At 57.5% G+C, this 15,856-nt stretch overlaps 2 protein-coding genes across 2 annotated transcripts; both read left to right on the top strand.

The window, feature by feature from the left end:
• Positions 1 to 2,114: 2,114 nt before the first annotated feature.
• On the top strand, positions 2,115 to 4,363 carry LOC148593908 (uncharacterized). Its single transcript, XM_088529111.1, has 6 exons — positions 2,115 to 2,261; positions 2,701 to 2,752; positions 2,875 to 3,062; positions 3,417 to 3,575; positions 3,689 to 3,808; positions 4,149 to 4,363. Exons 1-6 carry the CDS (start codon positions 2,115 to 2,117, stop codon positions 4,260 to 4,262), a joined length of 780 nt encoding a protein of 259 aa, XP_088385237.1. The 3' UTR covers positions 4,263 to 4,363.
• Positions 4,364 to 6,191: 1,828 nt separating this feature from the next.
• Positions 6,192 to 15,085, top strand: ACD (ACD shelterin complex subunit and telomerase recruitment factor). The gene is made up of 13 exons (XM_088529033.1): positions 6,192 to 6,301; positions 7,793 to 7,917; positions 8,533 to 8,623; positions 9,325 to 9,404; positions 9,645 to 9,689; positions 10,167 to 10,201; positions 10,969 to 11,129; positions 11,351 to 11,435; positions 11,797 to 11,877; positions 12,503 to 12,601; positions 12,869 to 13,596; positions 14,017 to 14,093; positions 14,435 to 15,085. Exons 1-13 carry the CDS (start codon positions 6,194 to 6,196, stop codon positions 14,496 to 14,498), a joined length of 1,779 nt encoding a protein of 592 aa, XP_088385159.1. The 5' UTR covers positions 6,192 to 6,193; the 3' UTR covers positions 14,499 to 15,085.
• The last annotated feature ends 771 nt before the right edge of the window (positions 15,086 to 15,856 follow it).

Here is a 15,856-nt window from a genome sequence, read left to right as displayed (position 1 = left end):
CACCGTCAGAGGGGCCTGCAGAAGGGGACAAGGGCCAGCATTGCTGCCGTGGACCAAGACCAGCACGGACTGTGCCGAGACACAGACCTCAGAGCTGTCCCTAGGGCTTAAGCACGTGAGAACCACTGTGAGGTGGCTTTAGGGCAAAGAGCGGACCCATTCCTGCTGCCCCGTCCCTGCACAGCACGGTACCTTCTCTGTCCCCATGTCAGTCTTCACCCAGCCAGGATGGATGGCCGTGCACAAGATCCCCTTGCCTTGGAGCTCCGCAGCCATGCACCTTGTCACCATGTTCTGTGCAGCCTGGAAGAGGCATCCTCGACCAGCACCACTCAGGGCAGGGGATGGATGCTGGGGTGCACGGAGACGGGAGCAGAGGGATTTGCAAGCTGGGAGCTGCGTGTGGGGCTGGGAAGTGGCATTTTATCCTGGGGGAAAGCATTGGCCCAAAGGGCTCCCTCCCAGATGCTGCCAATGCCAGGCTGGCAGCCTCGGTGCTTGCACTGGGAGGACCAGGCAGAGGCTGGATGTCCCGGGAGGAGCCGCCAGCCCGCGGCCGCGCTCCGCGCCGCCCTCCCCGCTCCGCGCGGGGCCTCGCGCTGTCCCCGCCGGGCCGGAGGGGGCGCCGCCGCCCCGGCCGCTCGCTCTGGTGCTTCCGGGCGGCGCGGAGCGCGGCCGCGGGCTGGCGGCTCCCCCCGGGGCTCCTCCCGGTCATCACCCTGGTCATCCCGCAGATCATTCCCCACATCGTCCCGCCGGGGCGTCCTCCCAGGTCATCCTCCAAATCCTCTTCCCAATCATCTCCTCAGGTCACCCCCCAGGTCATCCCTCAGGTCATATCCTTGGTCATCCCCCAGGTCCTTCCCCAGATCATCTCCTTGGTCATCCCCCAGGTCATCTCCATGTTTATGCCTCATATCATTTCCCAGATCATCCCCCCAAGTCACTGTCTAGATCATTCCCCAGATCATCCCCCCTAGTTATCCTCCAAGGCCATCCCCCAGATCCTCCCCCAAATCACCCCCCCAAGTCACCCCTAGATCATCCTCCTAGGTCACCCCCTGGGTCATACCGACAGGTCATCCCCTCAGATAATTTCCCAGATGACCACGGATGTTTCTTAGTCAAAACAGTACCTCCTGGGGAGGTCTGCAGGCCAGTCCTGAAGCTCCTTCAACAACAAATCCAAGGTTTTCTTCTGCAGGTCTCCTACCGTCAGCCCACGTTCACCACTCAAGTGGTGCCATTGTCCAAGCACTGCAGGAGCGAGCAGGGGAGCATCTGGGCCACCATGGGAAGGGGTGACCGCAGTTTGTGCGGTTCCAACAGCCACCATACCACCACAGACGTGGCTGTGGGCAAGCTTGGATTTTGCCTGTCTGTTACACTTGGAGCTTCCATTTCATAAGTCTTGTTGCAGCAGACCCATGGTAAGAGTTTTCTTAATGGCAGCTGTGGAGGGTTTCCAAGCAATCCTGGAGAGTTTCCAGACTTTTGTGGTCAATGAGGACCGTTTTTGTGTCCCAGTTGCTCCCTCCTGCCCTGTGGCCACCATATTGCACAAGTTAAGGCCAGCAACTTGCACTGCATGGGCTCAGAGAGCCCATTCTCACCTCCTTTACCTCAAGAAAGGAGAAGGACAGAGGTCAGAGGGTGGAGGTGGGATAAAAGTGACTCGGTTTTGGTGGCCTGCAGAAGTTATGAAGGGAAGGCAACCGCAAGGTGCCACCAGCCCAGTGCCTGCAGCCTCGCTGTGTTGTCCCTTGTCCTGCTGCACGTCCAGGAGCAAAAACTGCTTCCTTGTCCCTGCCAGACGACGTGGCAGGCACAAGGGCAGAGGACAGTCTGCAATGCACTTGACAGTGGGCACCAGCCATGGAAACTTCCAGCCCATGGCACTGCTGCCTAGAGAGGATCCTCCGTTCCCTTTGCCTCAGTCCTCAGCTTCAGCGAAAGGTGGATCTTGGACGTGGAGCATAGCCAAAAGATTGTAGAGAATTTCTAGAAGCAAGGGCTGATGCAAGTCCTCATGGGAAAATATGAGATAATCTGAGTTGCAAAGGGCACCTGCACAGTCAGAGCAGTGATAACAGTGCAAAGGCAGGAGAAGCAGCATGGCAGGTCTCCATGTCCGCTCCGCTCTGGTGACTGGAGCCAATCGAGGGATTGGCCTGGGACTGGTCAAACATTTCCTGCAATTGCAAAACCCTCCCGAGAGGATCTTTGCAGCCTGCCGGGACCCCAAGGGAGAGCGAGCACAGGTGAGGCTCCTCAGAGCTGTCTTTGCAGGGGGTGGAAGTGCAGGGCAGCAGGCGCTGCCAGGGCATCGTCTTGGCACCGTCGCAGGGCACCGTTGCAGGGCAGCCGGGCTAGCACGGCCATGGGACGAGCTGTGCATGGGGTGTGCGGAGTGTCCAGGGCTCCTCGAGGACAGCAAGGGAGCTCCTGGCACAGCACCCGTCTCCTCAAGGGCTACAGGGAAGGGCTGGTGTCTGCAGGAGGGGGGCAGCGGGTGAAGCAGTGGCACATGGTGCGTGCGGGAGACGCAGAGCCCTGTCCGACTGGAGCAGGACATGCAGGGAGGGCGCCGGGCAGGGGGAGTGCAGGGGCAGAGCGGCAGTGCCAGGGGCTGTGCATGGGGCAGGCTGAGAGAGCCCTCTGCACATGTGTCCCTGCCTCTCTGTTGCCCCTCTCTTGCAGGAGTTGCAGCATTTGGCCTCCAAGCACCCCAGCCTGGTCATCATCCAACTTGGTAGGTGCTCCTGGCTGTGCACCAATGTTGGGGCAGACTGGGCTCTTGTCCCCTGTTACTGATGGTGGTGGGAGTTACAGAGGGAAATGAGGCACTAACCTCCCCCTGTGTTGGCTCTGTAGATGTCACCGACCCCGCCAGCATCCAGGCGGCTGTAGCCAGCGTCACAGAGCACCTGAAGGGCTCTGGGCTCAACCTCCTCATCAACAACGCTGGAATTGCAAAGATGACCTCACTTGATACCGAGACGCAGGAGGACATGTCCCAGGTGTATGCCACCAACACGATTGGGTCCCTGCTGGTGAGCCAGGTGAGGACCCTCAGCTACAGCACCATAGCTCAGATCCATAAAATGTCCCTTGCCCCAGTCTGCCCCCAGAGCCGGGGTGTCCCAGGCAGGTGGAAAGGGTCCAAAGAAGGACCTTGTCTCTCCTTGGGTTCCCAACGGACTCTCACCGTGATGAAGGGCCTGGTAACCTGCAGCTCTGATGACGAGTGCACAGACCACAGGCATGCTGTGAGGACGAGGAACCTGGCGGTCTGAAGCAGCGGGAGCAGGGAACAGTCTGCTCACTGACGTGGTGCTCACGTGATGCACAGCGGACGGAGCAGGTCCTCTCACCTGAACTGCCTTCACGCAGGCCCTTCTTCCCTCTCCTTGCAGGCATTCCTGCCCTTGCTGAAGAAGGCTGCCCAGGGGAGCCCAAGTTCCGAGCTGAGCTGCAGCAGGGCAGCCATCATCAACATGTCCAGCATTACTGGCTCCATTGCTTATGCCTTCGGCTGGGATATGGCTCAAGCTGTCTCGTACCGCTGCAGCAAGGTACTGGCACATGGGGCACAAGCTCACTGTCCTCCTTTAGTCCTGTTTTGGGATCTGCACGTGTTCCCTACAGGATGGGACCTTCCTCCTCCCCTTATGGTGTCTCTCTGCAGGCTTCTCTGAACATGCTCACCAAGTGCCAGTCCTTGGAGTACAAGCAACACGGCATCCTGTGTGCTGCCCTCCACCCTGGCTGGGTGCAAACAGACATGGGCTCCTCAGGCGGATACACGGTAGGAGTGTCAGTGGGGCCCCTGTGCTGGCTTCCTGCAAGATGTAGTTGTTACCTAAGCCCTTCCCATCCTTCTTGACCTACCTCCTGACAGGCAAGACCTCCTCGCTGGCCCCATCACCTCTGCGGGCTATCCCAGGACTCTGCAGTGACTGCCAGCCCTGGGTGCCTGATGTCCCCTATCACTTTGGTTCCCTGTTCAGTCCTTCTTCTTTGGGCTCTCTACTTTCTGCATCCTGATGAGCTGCTTCCTTTGCTGCTTCCTTCTTCTGGCCTGGGCTCCAGGACAGACCAATGCCAGGTCTTAGATACACAGCCGCATTTCCCCCTTCCCCTTACAGCCTCCCCTGACAGTGGATATGAGTGTGCAGAGCATGCTGGAAGTGCTCTCCAAACTTTCTGAGAAGGACAACGGGACCTTGCTGGACTGGGAAGGGCAAGTAGTGCCGTGGTGAGACCCCAGATCTGCGTCATGCCGGGATCCTGACAGTGGGTCCCTTTGCTGCTGCACCAAGCTGTGCCTATGACTTCAATAAATCCGTGTCCTTAAACAGCAGTGCTGCGTGTGGGATGCCTACTTGCAGAGGGCAGGCATCTTCCAGCGATGGACCCAGTCCTTATCCTTGCATGTACCCCTGCCTGCAAGCCAGCTCTCCTGATGGAGGGCTGTGCATGGAGCGGGGACCCCCAAGAGGGACAGCCTGTGGGTCCCAGGGGAGTGTAACCAGAGTCCAGAGCATCTCTCCAGGAGGCAAGGGAGCTGCAGGCAGATAACACAGCCAGGAGCTGGTGTCCCAGCCTGGTGCCCATCTCTGAAGAGCTGGGTCAACGCAGAGGCTATGGGGTCCAGATGGGGGTCCCCCCTCCTGCATCCTCTGCCATGGGGCTGGAGCCTGCAGGGAGCTCTTGGGCTGAGGAGCTGTTCAGGCTGTGGCTGTGTGGGGTGGTGACAGCTCAGATGGGTCCTCACACTTGCCCAGGGGCCAGTGAGTCTGACTCCACTGTGACAGCCCAGGCCCAGCTGGGCCTGGCCCCATGGTGATAGCCCATAGCCAGTGTGGCCTGGCCCAGGGTGACAGCCCAGGGTTGACAAGGCCTGGCCCTGTGGTGACCGCCTGGGGCTGAGTGCTGGGTACTGGTTGGGCACCTTCACAGGCATCACTGCCAGGACAGGGTCTGGAGCCAGAGGTGACAGGGGGACACCCCAAACCGAGAGGGCTAATACAGCAGGGCCTCGTGGCAGTGTGGCAACCGGGATGGGGAGCAGGAGCACAGCAGTGAGGGGGACCCAAGTCAGGCTGCTACCAAGGGGGACAGGAGCCTGGGGTTGCTCCCATTCCCTTCCCATCTCCCTCGCAGCCCGGGTGCAGCAAAAGATGAGCGGCAGAGTGTGGATGGCCATCAGGGTGGGAAGATGGCAGGGGCAGCAGGCGCAGGGCTGCGGTGCTGCTGCAGCTCCCGGCTGCCAGCCATCACCAGGGCACGCTGTTCCCTTCCCAGTCGAGGAAGGCTCCGGTGGTGTCCTGCGAGAGGCTGGCCAGCACGGCTAGGATGCCCCGGGTGCTGCGCTCCACCGTCAGAGGGGCCTGCAGAAGGGGACAAGGGCCAGCATTGCTGCCGTGGACCAAGACCAGCACGGACTGTGCCGAGACACAGACCTCAGAGCTGTCCCTAGGGCTTAAGCACGTGAGAACCACTGTGAGGTGGCTTTAGGGCAAAGAGCGGACCCATTCCTGCTGCCCCATCCCTGCACAGCACGGTACCTTCTCTGTCCCCATGTCAGTCTTCACCCAGCCAGGATGGATGGCCGTGCACAAGATCCCCTTGCCTTGGAGCTCCACGGCCATGCACCTTGTCACCATGTTCTGTGCAGCCTGGAAAAGGCATCCCCGACCAGCACCACTCAGGGCAGGGGATGGATGCTGGGGTGCACGGAGGCGGGAGCAGAAGGATTTGCAAGCTGGGAGCTGCGTGTGGGGCTGGGAAGTGGCACTTTATCCTGGGGGAAAGCACTGGCCCAAAGGGCTCCCTCCCAGATGCTGCCAATGCCAGGCTGGCAGCCTCGGTGCTTGCACTGGGAGGACCAGGCAGAGGCTGGATGTCCCGGGAGGAGCCGCCAGCCCGCGGCCGCGCTCCGCGCCGCCCTCCCCGCTCCGCGCGGGGCCCCGCGCTGTCCCCGCCGGGCCTCAGGGGGCGCCGCCGCCCCGGCCGCTCGCTCTGGCGCTTCCGGGCGGCGCGGAGCGCGATGGCGGCGGCGGAACCCAGGTGCGGCGCGGGCGGCGGCCCTGGCGGCTCTGGCGGCCCTGGCGGCGGCGCGGGGCTCTCCCCGCCGCGCCGCTCAGAGCCGCCGCTCCCGGCCCGCAGGGTCGCGCTGGAGAGCAGGGCCATGGCGCCCTCGCGGCTCTACGTGCTGCAGCCCTGGATCGCCGCCCTGCTGCGGAGCTACGAGCAGCCCGACGGCAGCGAGCCCCTGCTGGCCGGGCAGGTGCTGCGGGTACGTGCCCCGCTGCAGCGGCGCTGCCCGGCGGGACCCGCTCCGGGGGCGCCGCTGCCTCCCCGGGGCCGCCGAGGCCTCTCTTTCCTGCGAGCTTCCCGCATGCTGCCTTCCCTGTGTCCCTGCGCTCGCTGTGGGCTGTTGTGCGGGGTGAAATGGTTGTGCCGGGAGAGGTTCAGATCGGATATCAGGAAAAATTTATATGTGGAAAGAGCGGTGAAGCCTTGCAACAGGCTGCCCAGGGAAGTGGCGGAGTCCCCATTCCTGGCAGTGTTCAGGAAATGTCTAGATGAGGTGCTTAGGGACGTGGTTTAGCAGGATGGTGGTGATGGGTTTGTGGTTGGACTCAATGATCTTGAAGAGCTTTCCAGCTGTCACGATTCTATGATTCCACAACGGGGCCTGTGTGGGGGTGGCCTGAGTCGGAGGAGGGACGTGCTGAGAAAGGGGGTGTCCTGGGGGTGTCCACAGAGGCTCTGCTTAGAAAGGATCTGTGGAGATCAGCTAGTCCAGCCCCCCTGCGCAAGCAGGGTCACCTGCAGCAGCCAGGACCATGTAGAGGCCCTGCAAACAGCTCCATGGGTGTACAGTGGGAGCAGGATGGTGGTGGTCTGCATGCCGGTCCATCTGCGAGGGCCTCTTGCCTTATGGCTCAGGCCATGAGGCTCTGGGTGATGAATCCTTCTCCTGCTTAGCTCCTTTGGACAGTGACCTGTGCAGTGTGGCAGAAGGGAGCTGTAGTAAGGGAACTGCTGCCTGCTTGAGGCTGGATGGATAGGAACAACGGAGGAAGGAATAAAAGCAGAGCCGAGATGGTGCTGCTCCTTCCATGTGGTGTTGGGAACTGTCACGCTCTCTTCTAGTCCCTCTGGCTCTTTGCAGCCCAGGAGCAGCTTCTCTGCCTCTGAGCAAACATCGTGGAGGACTGAGTGAGTGTCAGCAGTGGGCTAATTATTAAGATAATTACATAAGTGTAAAATATCTAACTGAATAAAGCAGTTATATGAATATATTTATAACTGAATTATTAACTGGTGCCTTCTAATAGCTTCATGGTCCCTTCTGTGATAGGGTCAGGTGGAGATGCTGTGGGACAACTAGGTACACAAATAGATATGAGACCTAGCAAGGGTAGGACGTGCAGCTTCTCTCTTGTGCTTGGTGGTACTTTTGACCTGGCTAGGGGAGATATCCAGCTCCAGCGCTCCGTGTCATGGCTCTCTCTGAGAGCTGGCAAATTTGCAGCAAGATCCTGCTGTGGAAAGCATTGTTTTCAGCACTTTTTTTCAGGTCAGTCTTCTACAGTCCGTTGTGGAAACTGAGGTTCTTGAGGCAACTCAGATGGCTTCTTATTAGCAGAGTGGAAAAAGGAGAAAGATTTGTGGTGTGAATGGAAGAAGAGCTGACATGGGGAGATAAATGCTCATTGGAGACCCACAGTTCCTGACCTGCTTATTTATTTTTTTTCTTCTCTGCTCAATCTGTTGGTAGGTTTTGAGTGACCCAAACGCTCCAGGGCAAGACGGGGTGCCACAAGATGCCGTCCTGCAAGTCTCAGACGGGTCCTACTACATCCGCGTGGTCCTTACGTCAGAAGCTCTGCAGGCCGAAGAAAAGTAGGTTCCTTACACAGCATTAAACAGCCTTCTGCCAAAGGGGTTGTTGTTTGTAGAGGAGGAAGAGCAGTAGAGAGGGTCCCAGGGATAAGAGAGGATACGCTGTCCTGAACTGGGAAAGGTGAACTGCGTGGCATTTTCTCCAGGGGCAGGGTTTTGTGTTCTGCCTCTGGTGTTGCCACTTGGAGCCGTGACTGATTCTGGCTCTTGCTGGCTGTGGAGTGCAGGGTGGTGCCTTGCTGCTCTTTCTGCGTGCTACATTGTGTGGTCAGGGCTAAGTCTAGAGATCCCAAAACGAATGTTGAAGCTGACAGAGAGGCTTAATTGTGACTCAGTCTCCAGCTCCTTCAGTGCTAGCAGCTTGCCTCAGTTTCCCCATTTCAACATAACCTCCCTGTTTTGCAGCTGGCCGGAGTAACTGGCTAGTTGCTGGTACTGAGCCAGGGATAAAAAGCAGCTCTGAGCATTGTGCTGTGTTCAGTCCTCACGCTTATTCTGAGACGTGTTCCAGTCTGTCCAGGGTGGTTGGAGTAGCCGAAAGGGGAGCTGCACTGCAGGTCTGGGTGACCCCTTTCTTCATCTCTCCAAGATGATTCTGCTCTGCTCTTTCCCTAGTTCCCACATGCAGCTCAAGTTTTCCAGCCTTATTTGCAGAATCATCGTCTTGCAGAAGTACATGGTGTGTTTCCGGGAGGAGGCCAGGCTGGTAAGGCACTCTTGTTGTTTCATGTGTGACAGTGGCTTATTCCCTAACCGTGCCTCACTTCCTGCATGCTTTTGTACCTGAGGCACTGATGGGATTGTTTCAATGGCCCAGAGGCAAATGAGGGCTGGCTTAGCTCCTCTCATGCTGCTGGAAACCTTTTCACCCAGTAGACTTTTAGCCTTCAGCTCCTGGAAGGCTCTGTGGCAGTGGAAAGCCTGGGTGCTAGATGACATGGACGTGGTGTAGCAGAAGCCTGGCCATCCCACTCCTGCTTCTGGCTGCCAACTGCATGTCCAGAGGAGGCATGTGCCACTTGTTCGTGCCACTGCTGTCCCCTCACACACGTCCAGGGTGCACTCCTGGCCTGAGGCTAGCTGCTTTTTGGAGGATCTGCTGCTGCTAGTTGGAACTGGGTGCTAGTCCTTGGTCTGCTCCTGTTTGCTGTCCATGATTGCTGTGTTCAGACTTTCTACTGGTGGGGTAGCCAGAGCAGCAGACTAACCACTCTTGACAGTAAAAGGGCTGTGAAGTGACCAGGAGGGTATCCGAAACCCCTTCTTGAAGGGGAGTGGATGGCCTTTTCCTTGTGCATGTCCCTCACTGAGGCTGGAGGGTTGCTAGAGCTGCTCATGGGTGCTCAGCACTCCTGGAGGTGGGGGGACTCACTCCCCTGTGCCTCATGGGCTCCGTTTGCTCTGCAGGAGGACTGCGAGTTCTTTCTCACTGTCCAGCGGTTTATTGTGCTGCCCATGGAAAGGCAGAGGTTGGAGTCATCGGATGGGTACGTCCCCTGGTACGGGCTGGGGTCTCTGGTTTGCGGGGTTCTCTCCTCTCCTTGGAGATTTGCTGGCGGCATCTGCCCCACGGTGCTCAGGCTGAGAGCCCTCAGCATGATGCTGGGCGCTGACAGTGCCAGTTTGGAAACTCTGCTGGTATGACTTGGTTGTGGTGGAGACCCCCCACCCTTTGGAAGAGAACTGGAGGAAATGCTGAGCAGTAACTGGTCCCTCTGTTATTTCAGGAACCGGGAGCCCTCAGTGCTACAGAAGATAAAGGAGCTGTGGCTGTAAGTACAGAGCCAGGGAATATATCCAGACCCCAATCGGCTACAGGATCCGGTACAGGCTCTGTCGTGGCTACCACTGGCTAGGGAGGGTGGCCACATACTGTGGCAGCTCCAGATTAATCTGTGCAGCTCCTTGCCTCGAGATGAGCTTAGTGGGAAGTGCAAAGCCAATGCGCTTAGCTGGGTGAGGCTGAGCAAAAGCCCTGCATAGCTTGTCTTTTACTTCAGCATCTCCCAAGGAACCCCAGCTCTGGAGGCTTGGAAGGCTCCCCATAGGCCTTTCTCCAGGAACAAGGCTCCCTGAGGGGTGATAACTATGACACTGAGCCTGGTGGCTGGGTCTGGACCCCAGTGAAGAAGCTGCTCGTTCCCCAGGCTGCTGTTTGCAGGGCAGGGTGGTTTGTGAAGCTCTGTACAGCCTCACAAGGCACGTGTCCTGGTGCTAACACTGCTTTCTCTCCTCAACGATCGTTACAGGAGGAGCCTCTCCTTGAAGAGTGACCCCAGCTCAGGTAAAGGGTTGTGGAGGGGCATGTAAAGCTGCGTCTGCCTGGGGGTGAGCAGAGTGGGGGGCTCATGGCTCTTCTGAGCTGGGTCTGTTTTGGGCAGGTGCAGCACAAATAACTCTTGAGTTTCACAGGTGAGCTGAGCGACGGCGCCCTGAAGCTGGACGGAGTGCTGTGCCTGATGTGTCCTGCCCCTGTCCCTCTCCCTCCCTGCTCCTGGGAGAAGCCCCAAGCCTGTTCTCACCAGAGACCAGGGTGGATGCCCCCAGTCACGGCGGCAGCGGGGAGCAGCAACGTGTCTGTTGCTCGTTGGGAGCCAGACTAAATCTGGGCCAAGCTAGACCCTTGGCCTGCAGCTTGAAGGGCTTCATGGGTTCCCCGATGCTCCTGGTCCTGTTCAGGGCGCTGTCCCTGTCTGCTGGATTGTCCTGAGCTTCGGACAAGGCCTTTTCTTTCCCTGATTCTGGTGGGGCAGTTTTTGCTGTAGTGGTGATATTCCTTTGTCCCTATCTTATTGCATGTCATACTGAAATGGCTGCACACTCATGACAGAGTAACCCTTGTAATGTGTCTGGAAGATGTGTGAGGATGCTGTGTGACTGAGAAGAAAAAGGAGAAGAGAGTTCCTGGATGAAGAGGAAATGCTGAGTTTTGTTCCTTTCCCTGGATTTCAATGCACATGGCAGTCATGGACATCTGCAAATGGGGCTGCTTAGAGTGTGTGCCTGAATGAAGGTGGTTTTTGTGGTAACATTCATGTGTTCTTATTCCAGAGCCATCTATCTCTCAGCTGATTGATGCAATAGGGCAGAACAAGCTTGAGGTTTTGAAGCAAAATGCTGAGGAATGCTTGGATTTACAGATGCCCAAAGAGCTGCCAGCAGCAGAGAAAGAACTTCTTGTGACCCAGTGGGAGGCAGAGCGCAAGAAAGAGGTCAGTCTGGGCTGCTGTGATTGTGTGCGTGACCCAGGGCTGTCCCTGACTGAGATAGGACTGTGTCACCTTGTGGGGACAGGCCGCTCTGGGGGCTGGTGGGAGAAGGAAGGGGAAGAACAGTGGGCAGTGAGATGCATTTTCAGCTGTCAGCTTTGGGGGGGCTCCTGGTGCTCGGGTGGGACTATGTGGCAGAAGCCAAGTAGTGCGTCTCATTTCAGCCGTGTGAGGATGTCTTCATGGTCCCAGCCAACATCCTGGTGATCCCTCCTGAAGAGGAGGCAGCTTGTGATGCCTCCAATGCAGGTCAGTGCTTGCGCTTCACCTGGAAGGTTGCAGGTGGGCAGTTCAGAACCCAAGCTTGTGAAATAGGGACTTTAATACCCTATTATTTGGACACCTAGACACATTTGGACACCTAGAAGTTGAAATTTTAACAGTTGCAGGCCCTCAAATTGCAGAGCATCTTGAGGGATTTGTTTGTCCTGCAGGGTGGGTAGGACAGGAGTCTGCCTGGCACGTCTCCCTTCTTGGCATCTTAGTTCCTGTGCTTCCAAGGTGCTGGAATTCCTCTGGGCTGCCGGGGCTTCTCTGGGATGGGGGGAGAGGATTTCATTTGCTCCAGCTGAGCAGTGTGCTATGACCTGTGGTGCCCCTGTCATTGTAGATGCATGTGAAATGACTCCTGGGAAGAGCAGTGATGATCGGAGGGTGCCAGTTGACCAGAGTGCAGTATCCCAAGTCAGCCGTGAGTAGCAAGACCACACTTCTAGTGTTTTTTTCTCTGAAGTTTGTTCAGCCCATTTTCTTCCCACATTAAGCGGAGAAGGAAGTAACAGCAGAGCTGAGGACTTGTAGCTGTGCCCACCAAGAAACGTGTGCTTGTTGTGGCAAGTCTGCAAACTCCTGTCCCTTGTGAGGACCACGTTTGCAGGGCAGTTGCCCTGAGCAGCTTCTGGGGGGTTTCTTGTGTGCCAGAGTGCAGGAGGGTGGCAGTTCTCTTCACCAAGTGGGTGTTTTGGGCTCTGTGAGCATGATGCAATGATGCCTCAGCATAGCCAGCTGGCTCTGTGCCTCAGCAGTGAGATGAGTCTCTATGGTAGTCCCACCAGAAAGGGCACACAGAGGGAAGACCTGTCTCCCTGAAGCCTTGGAAGGAGCCTGGCTGAAATGAGGCAGATGGGAATGGGCAACCCAGGGCAGTGTGAAGCTTTAGCACCCCAGTTTTGGCTGGAGAGGAGCTTTATAGCCCTCCTTGAACCTGTCTCTCACCCAGCACGCAGTTCTTTGTAGCCATCTCAGGGTTGGAAGTGGATAGCAGATTTCTTAGCTCTGCAGTTCACCAGAATCAATTCCCTGGCTTGTTTTTGCAGCTGTGGAGTCAACAGCATTGTCGCAGAACTCGGAGGCATCCCTGGACAACCCCTGGGACAAGCTTCCTCCCATTTCCTTGACTCTGAACTCCTCAGAAGGTGAGTTCCTGTGCTGTGTGGGGTGCAGTGTGTCTCACTGGATGAACACAGAGCTCCTCTTTGATGCTGGACTGCTTTCCTTTGGCCAGGAAATAGTCCTGCGCCCGCCTTAGATCTCCAGCATTAGGTTTTCTGTGCCTACTTTGTGTCAGCTCTGATGGCCTCCTCTGCAATCTCATGTGTTAGGACAGGGTGTGTTACCCTGTGGTACCAGCAGCACCTCCCTTTCCCTCTTGCCTAGTGTGACAGTGTTTTCTCTCTTACCAGAAAAGTCCTTTCAGTCTGATTCTCCACATGCTCCAGAGCCCCAAATGAACATGGCTGCTGACAGCAACACCCCTGACTTGCTGGAGTCGTCTAGCCAGGACGTGCTGCAGGACGTCCCCGTGGAGACGTCGTCCCCCTCCCTGCTCTGCTCGCATGGCGATACCGACGCTGCAGAGGCCAGCACGTCTCGAACGACGTCAGCTGCGGAGGGACCCGGCAGAGCCTCCAGTGCTGCTCAAGGCCCACAGGCGTCAGGACGCTCCCAGGCTGAAGAGTTGTCCCTCTCTCCAGCTTTTCCTGTCCTGCCTAGCAGCCGCTTGGCATCCGAAGCTGAAGGGGCATCTCACAGAGAGCAGGCGGACTCCAGTGGCACGGCTTTCCCTCCTGATGCAGCGAAGGTTGGCCTGTCTCATGCTAGGACCAAGCGGGAAGAAGCCCCCTGTGGCAGCAGACAGTCTGTGGGTGCCAAGAGGAAGCTGTTGGTGGGAGACAGCCAAACACTGCCTGACATTCGTAGGTCTCTCCAGGGACAGCAGCACAAGCAGCATTCCAGGGGTGCCTCCTTGGACAGTGAGAGCGACACGAGCAGAAACCAGGGAGCAAAGAAGAGCAGAAAAGAAAAGACCAGGCTGCAGTGTGAAGAGGAACCTCCTGAGCAGGAAGATGAGCAGGCATCCTCAGCGAGTGGTCTGGACCGCAAGCGAGAGCAACGTGAACCTCTGCAGCCGGTAAAGATGAAGTGGCTGGTGGCCTGTCCCTGTGTAACAGGGCCTGGCTCTGGTGGGGTTGTGCAGTTGAAAGTAGGTGGAGACTGGGTGGCCCCAGCAGAGCCAACCTTCCTTGTCTTCCAAAGAGCCATAGCAGAGCTGTGATGCACAGGGGTCAAAGAGGCTCTGTGGCAGGGAGGTGCTGGGGAGGGAGCATGTGGCCTAGCTGGGTGGAAATCAGCACATCTTTGGCGCCTCTGCCACATCTCCAGGTAAAGTAAGATCAGGAGACCTGGGCCTGAGTGAGAGAAAGACCCCTGACTTTCTGCTTATAGAAGCCTTGGGATGCGTGGAGATGCAGTGTCACTTTTGTGGCTGATTACCCAGGGGAATGCGAGGCAAACTCCAGCTCCAGATTCACTGTCCTCTTCCCTTCTGCAGTATGTGAGGGAGAAGACGCTCCAGTACAAATACGAGCCCCCATCACCTGAGCTCTGCGAGCAAATAAGATCTATCAGGTCAGTGCAACGATGGATGTGTTCAGCTGCGCCTGTTCTGCGGGCATCCGTAGCTCCTGCACTGCTAGCCCTAGGGCTGCTGGCCCTGGGCACCTGGACCCTGCCATTTGTGCCCTTGGGGACCCCCCTGTTGAGTCCCTGCCTCAGGTCCCTGCATCGTTGCTGGGCCCTGAACGCTGACTTACCCCTTGCAGCATGACAGAGAGTGGCTGTGTCCCCTGCCTGGGCAGACACCTGTGTGCCTGGGCAGGCAAATTCATGTGCCCCCTCAGTCTCCCTTCCCTGGCACAACGTTGGTAGCTGGGTCCCCTCTCACCCTGGCTCACCTTTTGGTTTTGCAGGATCTCGAAGGCAATGCTGAAGTGGGCCTGCTGGATCCTTACCGATGGGGACTCGGATTCCTGAACCAAGACCTCGTGGAGCCTGAGCGTGCTATGAGTGGCCTCTTGGCTTACTCGTTTACTGGTTCACCTAAAGAACCTCTATTTAGAGCGGGGGAACTGGGGACACAACCTGAGCCCTTGTCCCTAGGGGGACAGCTGAATGGTGCTGACCTGGCTTTGGAGACCCTGGCTGCAGAGATGCTGGGGACATGACCAGGTAGAGGTCAGCACAGTCCTGCTGAGCGAGGGAAGGGCTCTGTGCAGCAGTGCTGCTGGTGGGTGACCCAGCACTCGCTGTTGGTGAGCTAGCCTCCTTTTCTCTATCTGCTTGGCATGCTCTTCCTTTGCGGAAGCATCACAGCCTAGGACAAATGACCTGGCCTAGCCAGCAGAAAGGGGGCTTGTTCCGGTCCCACTGTAGTAGAGGCAGTGTTGAGGGCGGAGATGGAGCCTAGAGGCCCTGCAAGCTGATCCCCCTTCTGAAGTCAATGCAGTACTTTGGAGGTTTATTGATGGGTTTGGGTAGGGTTCTGTGTTGTTCATTACAAAATATCCTTCGGGGTTATGCTGTGGAAATTAAAAATAAAAAGCATATATTTTTTAAATACACAGCTCTTGTATAAAAGAAAAAAAAAAAAAAAACAAAGGTGTTGGTAGTGGAGCAGGGGGGATGCAAGCGTCTTCCTTCTTGTGGTAAACATTGGTGTAAAGTAATGCGTTTGGTCCAGAGATGGAGGTGATCTGCTCGCAGTTGGCACAGGAGAAAGTCGCGTGGCTGGTGGTGGCTGGAGAGCTGCAGGGCTGGCGAGGCAGACGTGGCTGCGCGGTCTGGATGGCTGCATCGTTCAGAGTAGCGGCCACAGAGCTGTGGTTTGAAATGGGACGGTCGCTCTGATGCCCATCTGGGTCTTGGGGTGATGGAGAAAGTGTCAGCCCCCATGAGCTGAGGGGCGGCAGGTGGGCCGGGGGGCCGTGTTACCGATGTCTCAACTGCTTTGCACATCTGCATTGTTGGCACCTCTCCTGTCTTCGGGTGGGCTCCAGCCTGGCCCCGTGCTGGGGAAACTGTGCTGGACAGTGGTCAAGAGAAGCAACTGCAAGTCCGTGCCCTGCTAGGAAGTGTTCGGGGCCTGGCCCTCGCTTCAGCTGGGCCAGTAGCCTCACCCCTCTGTGATGAGGCCCCCAAACAGGCTGTCCCTGCAGTGAAAGGCAGCTGTGTTGCCTTTGTAACAGTTGCTGAAGGCAACACATGAGGCTGGCTGGCCCCTCAGCTGTGTGCCCACCAACCTAGCATGGAAGCGAGGTGCAGAGCACGCCGGGGATGCTCCTGCACCCCTTCCGCGCACTCTGCGCCCAGGTGGCATCGCTCCTTGCCCTGCC

The sequence above is a fragment of the Tinamus guttatus genome, unplaced genomic scaffold (assembly GCF_059628265.1).
Source record: "Tinamus guttatus ecotype Peru unplaced genomic scaffold, ASM5962826v1 Tinamus_guttatus_pri_ptg000323l, whole genome shotgun sequence".
NCBI lineage: Eukaryota > Metazoa > Chordata > Aves > Tinamiformes > Tinamidae > Tinamus > Tinamus guttatus.
The sequence above is the reverse complement of the archived record's forward strand: the minus strand, read 5'-3'. Positions and strand labels throughout refer to the sequence as shown.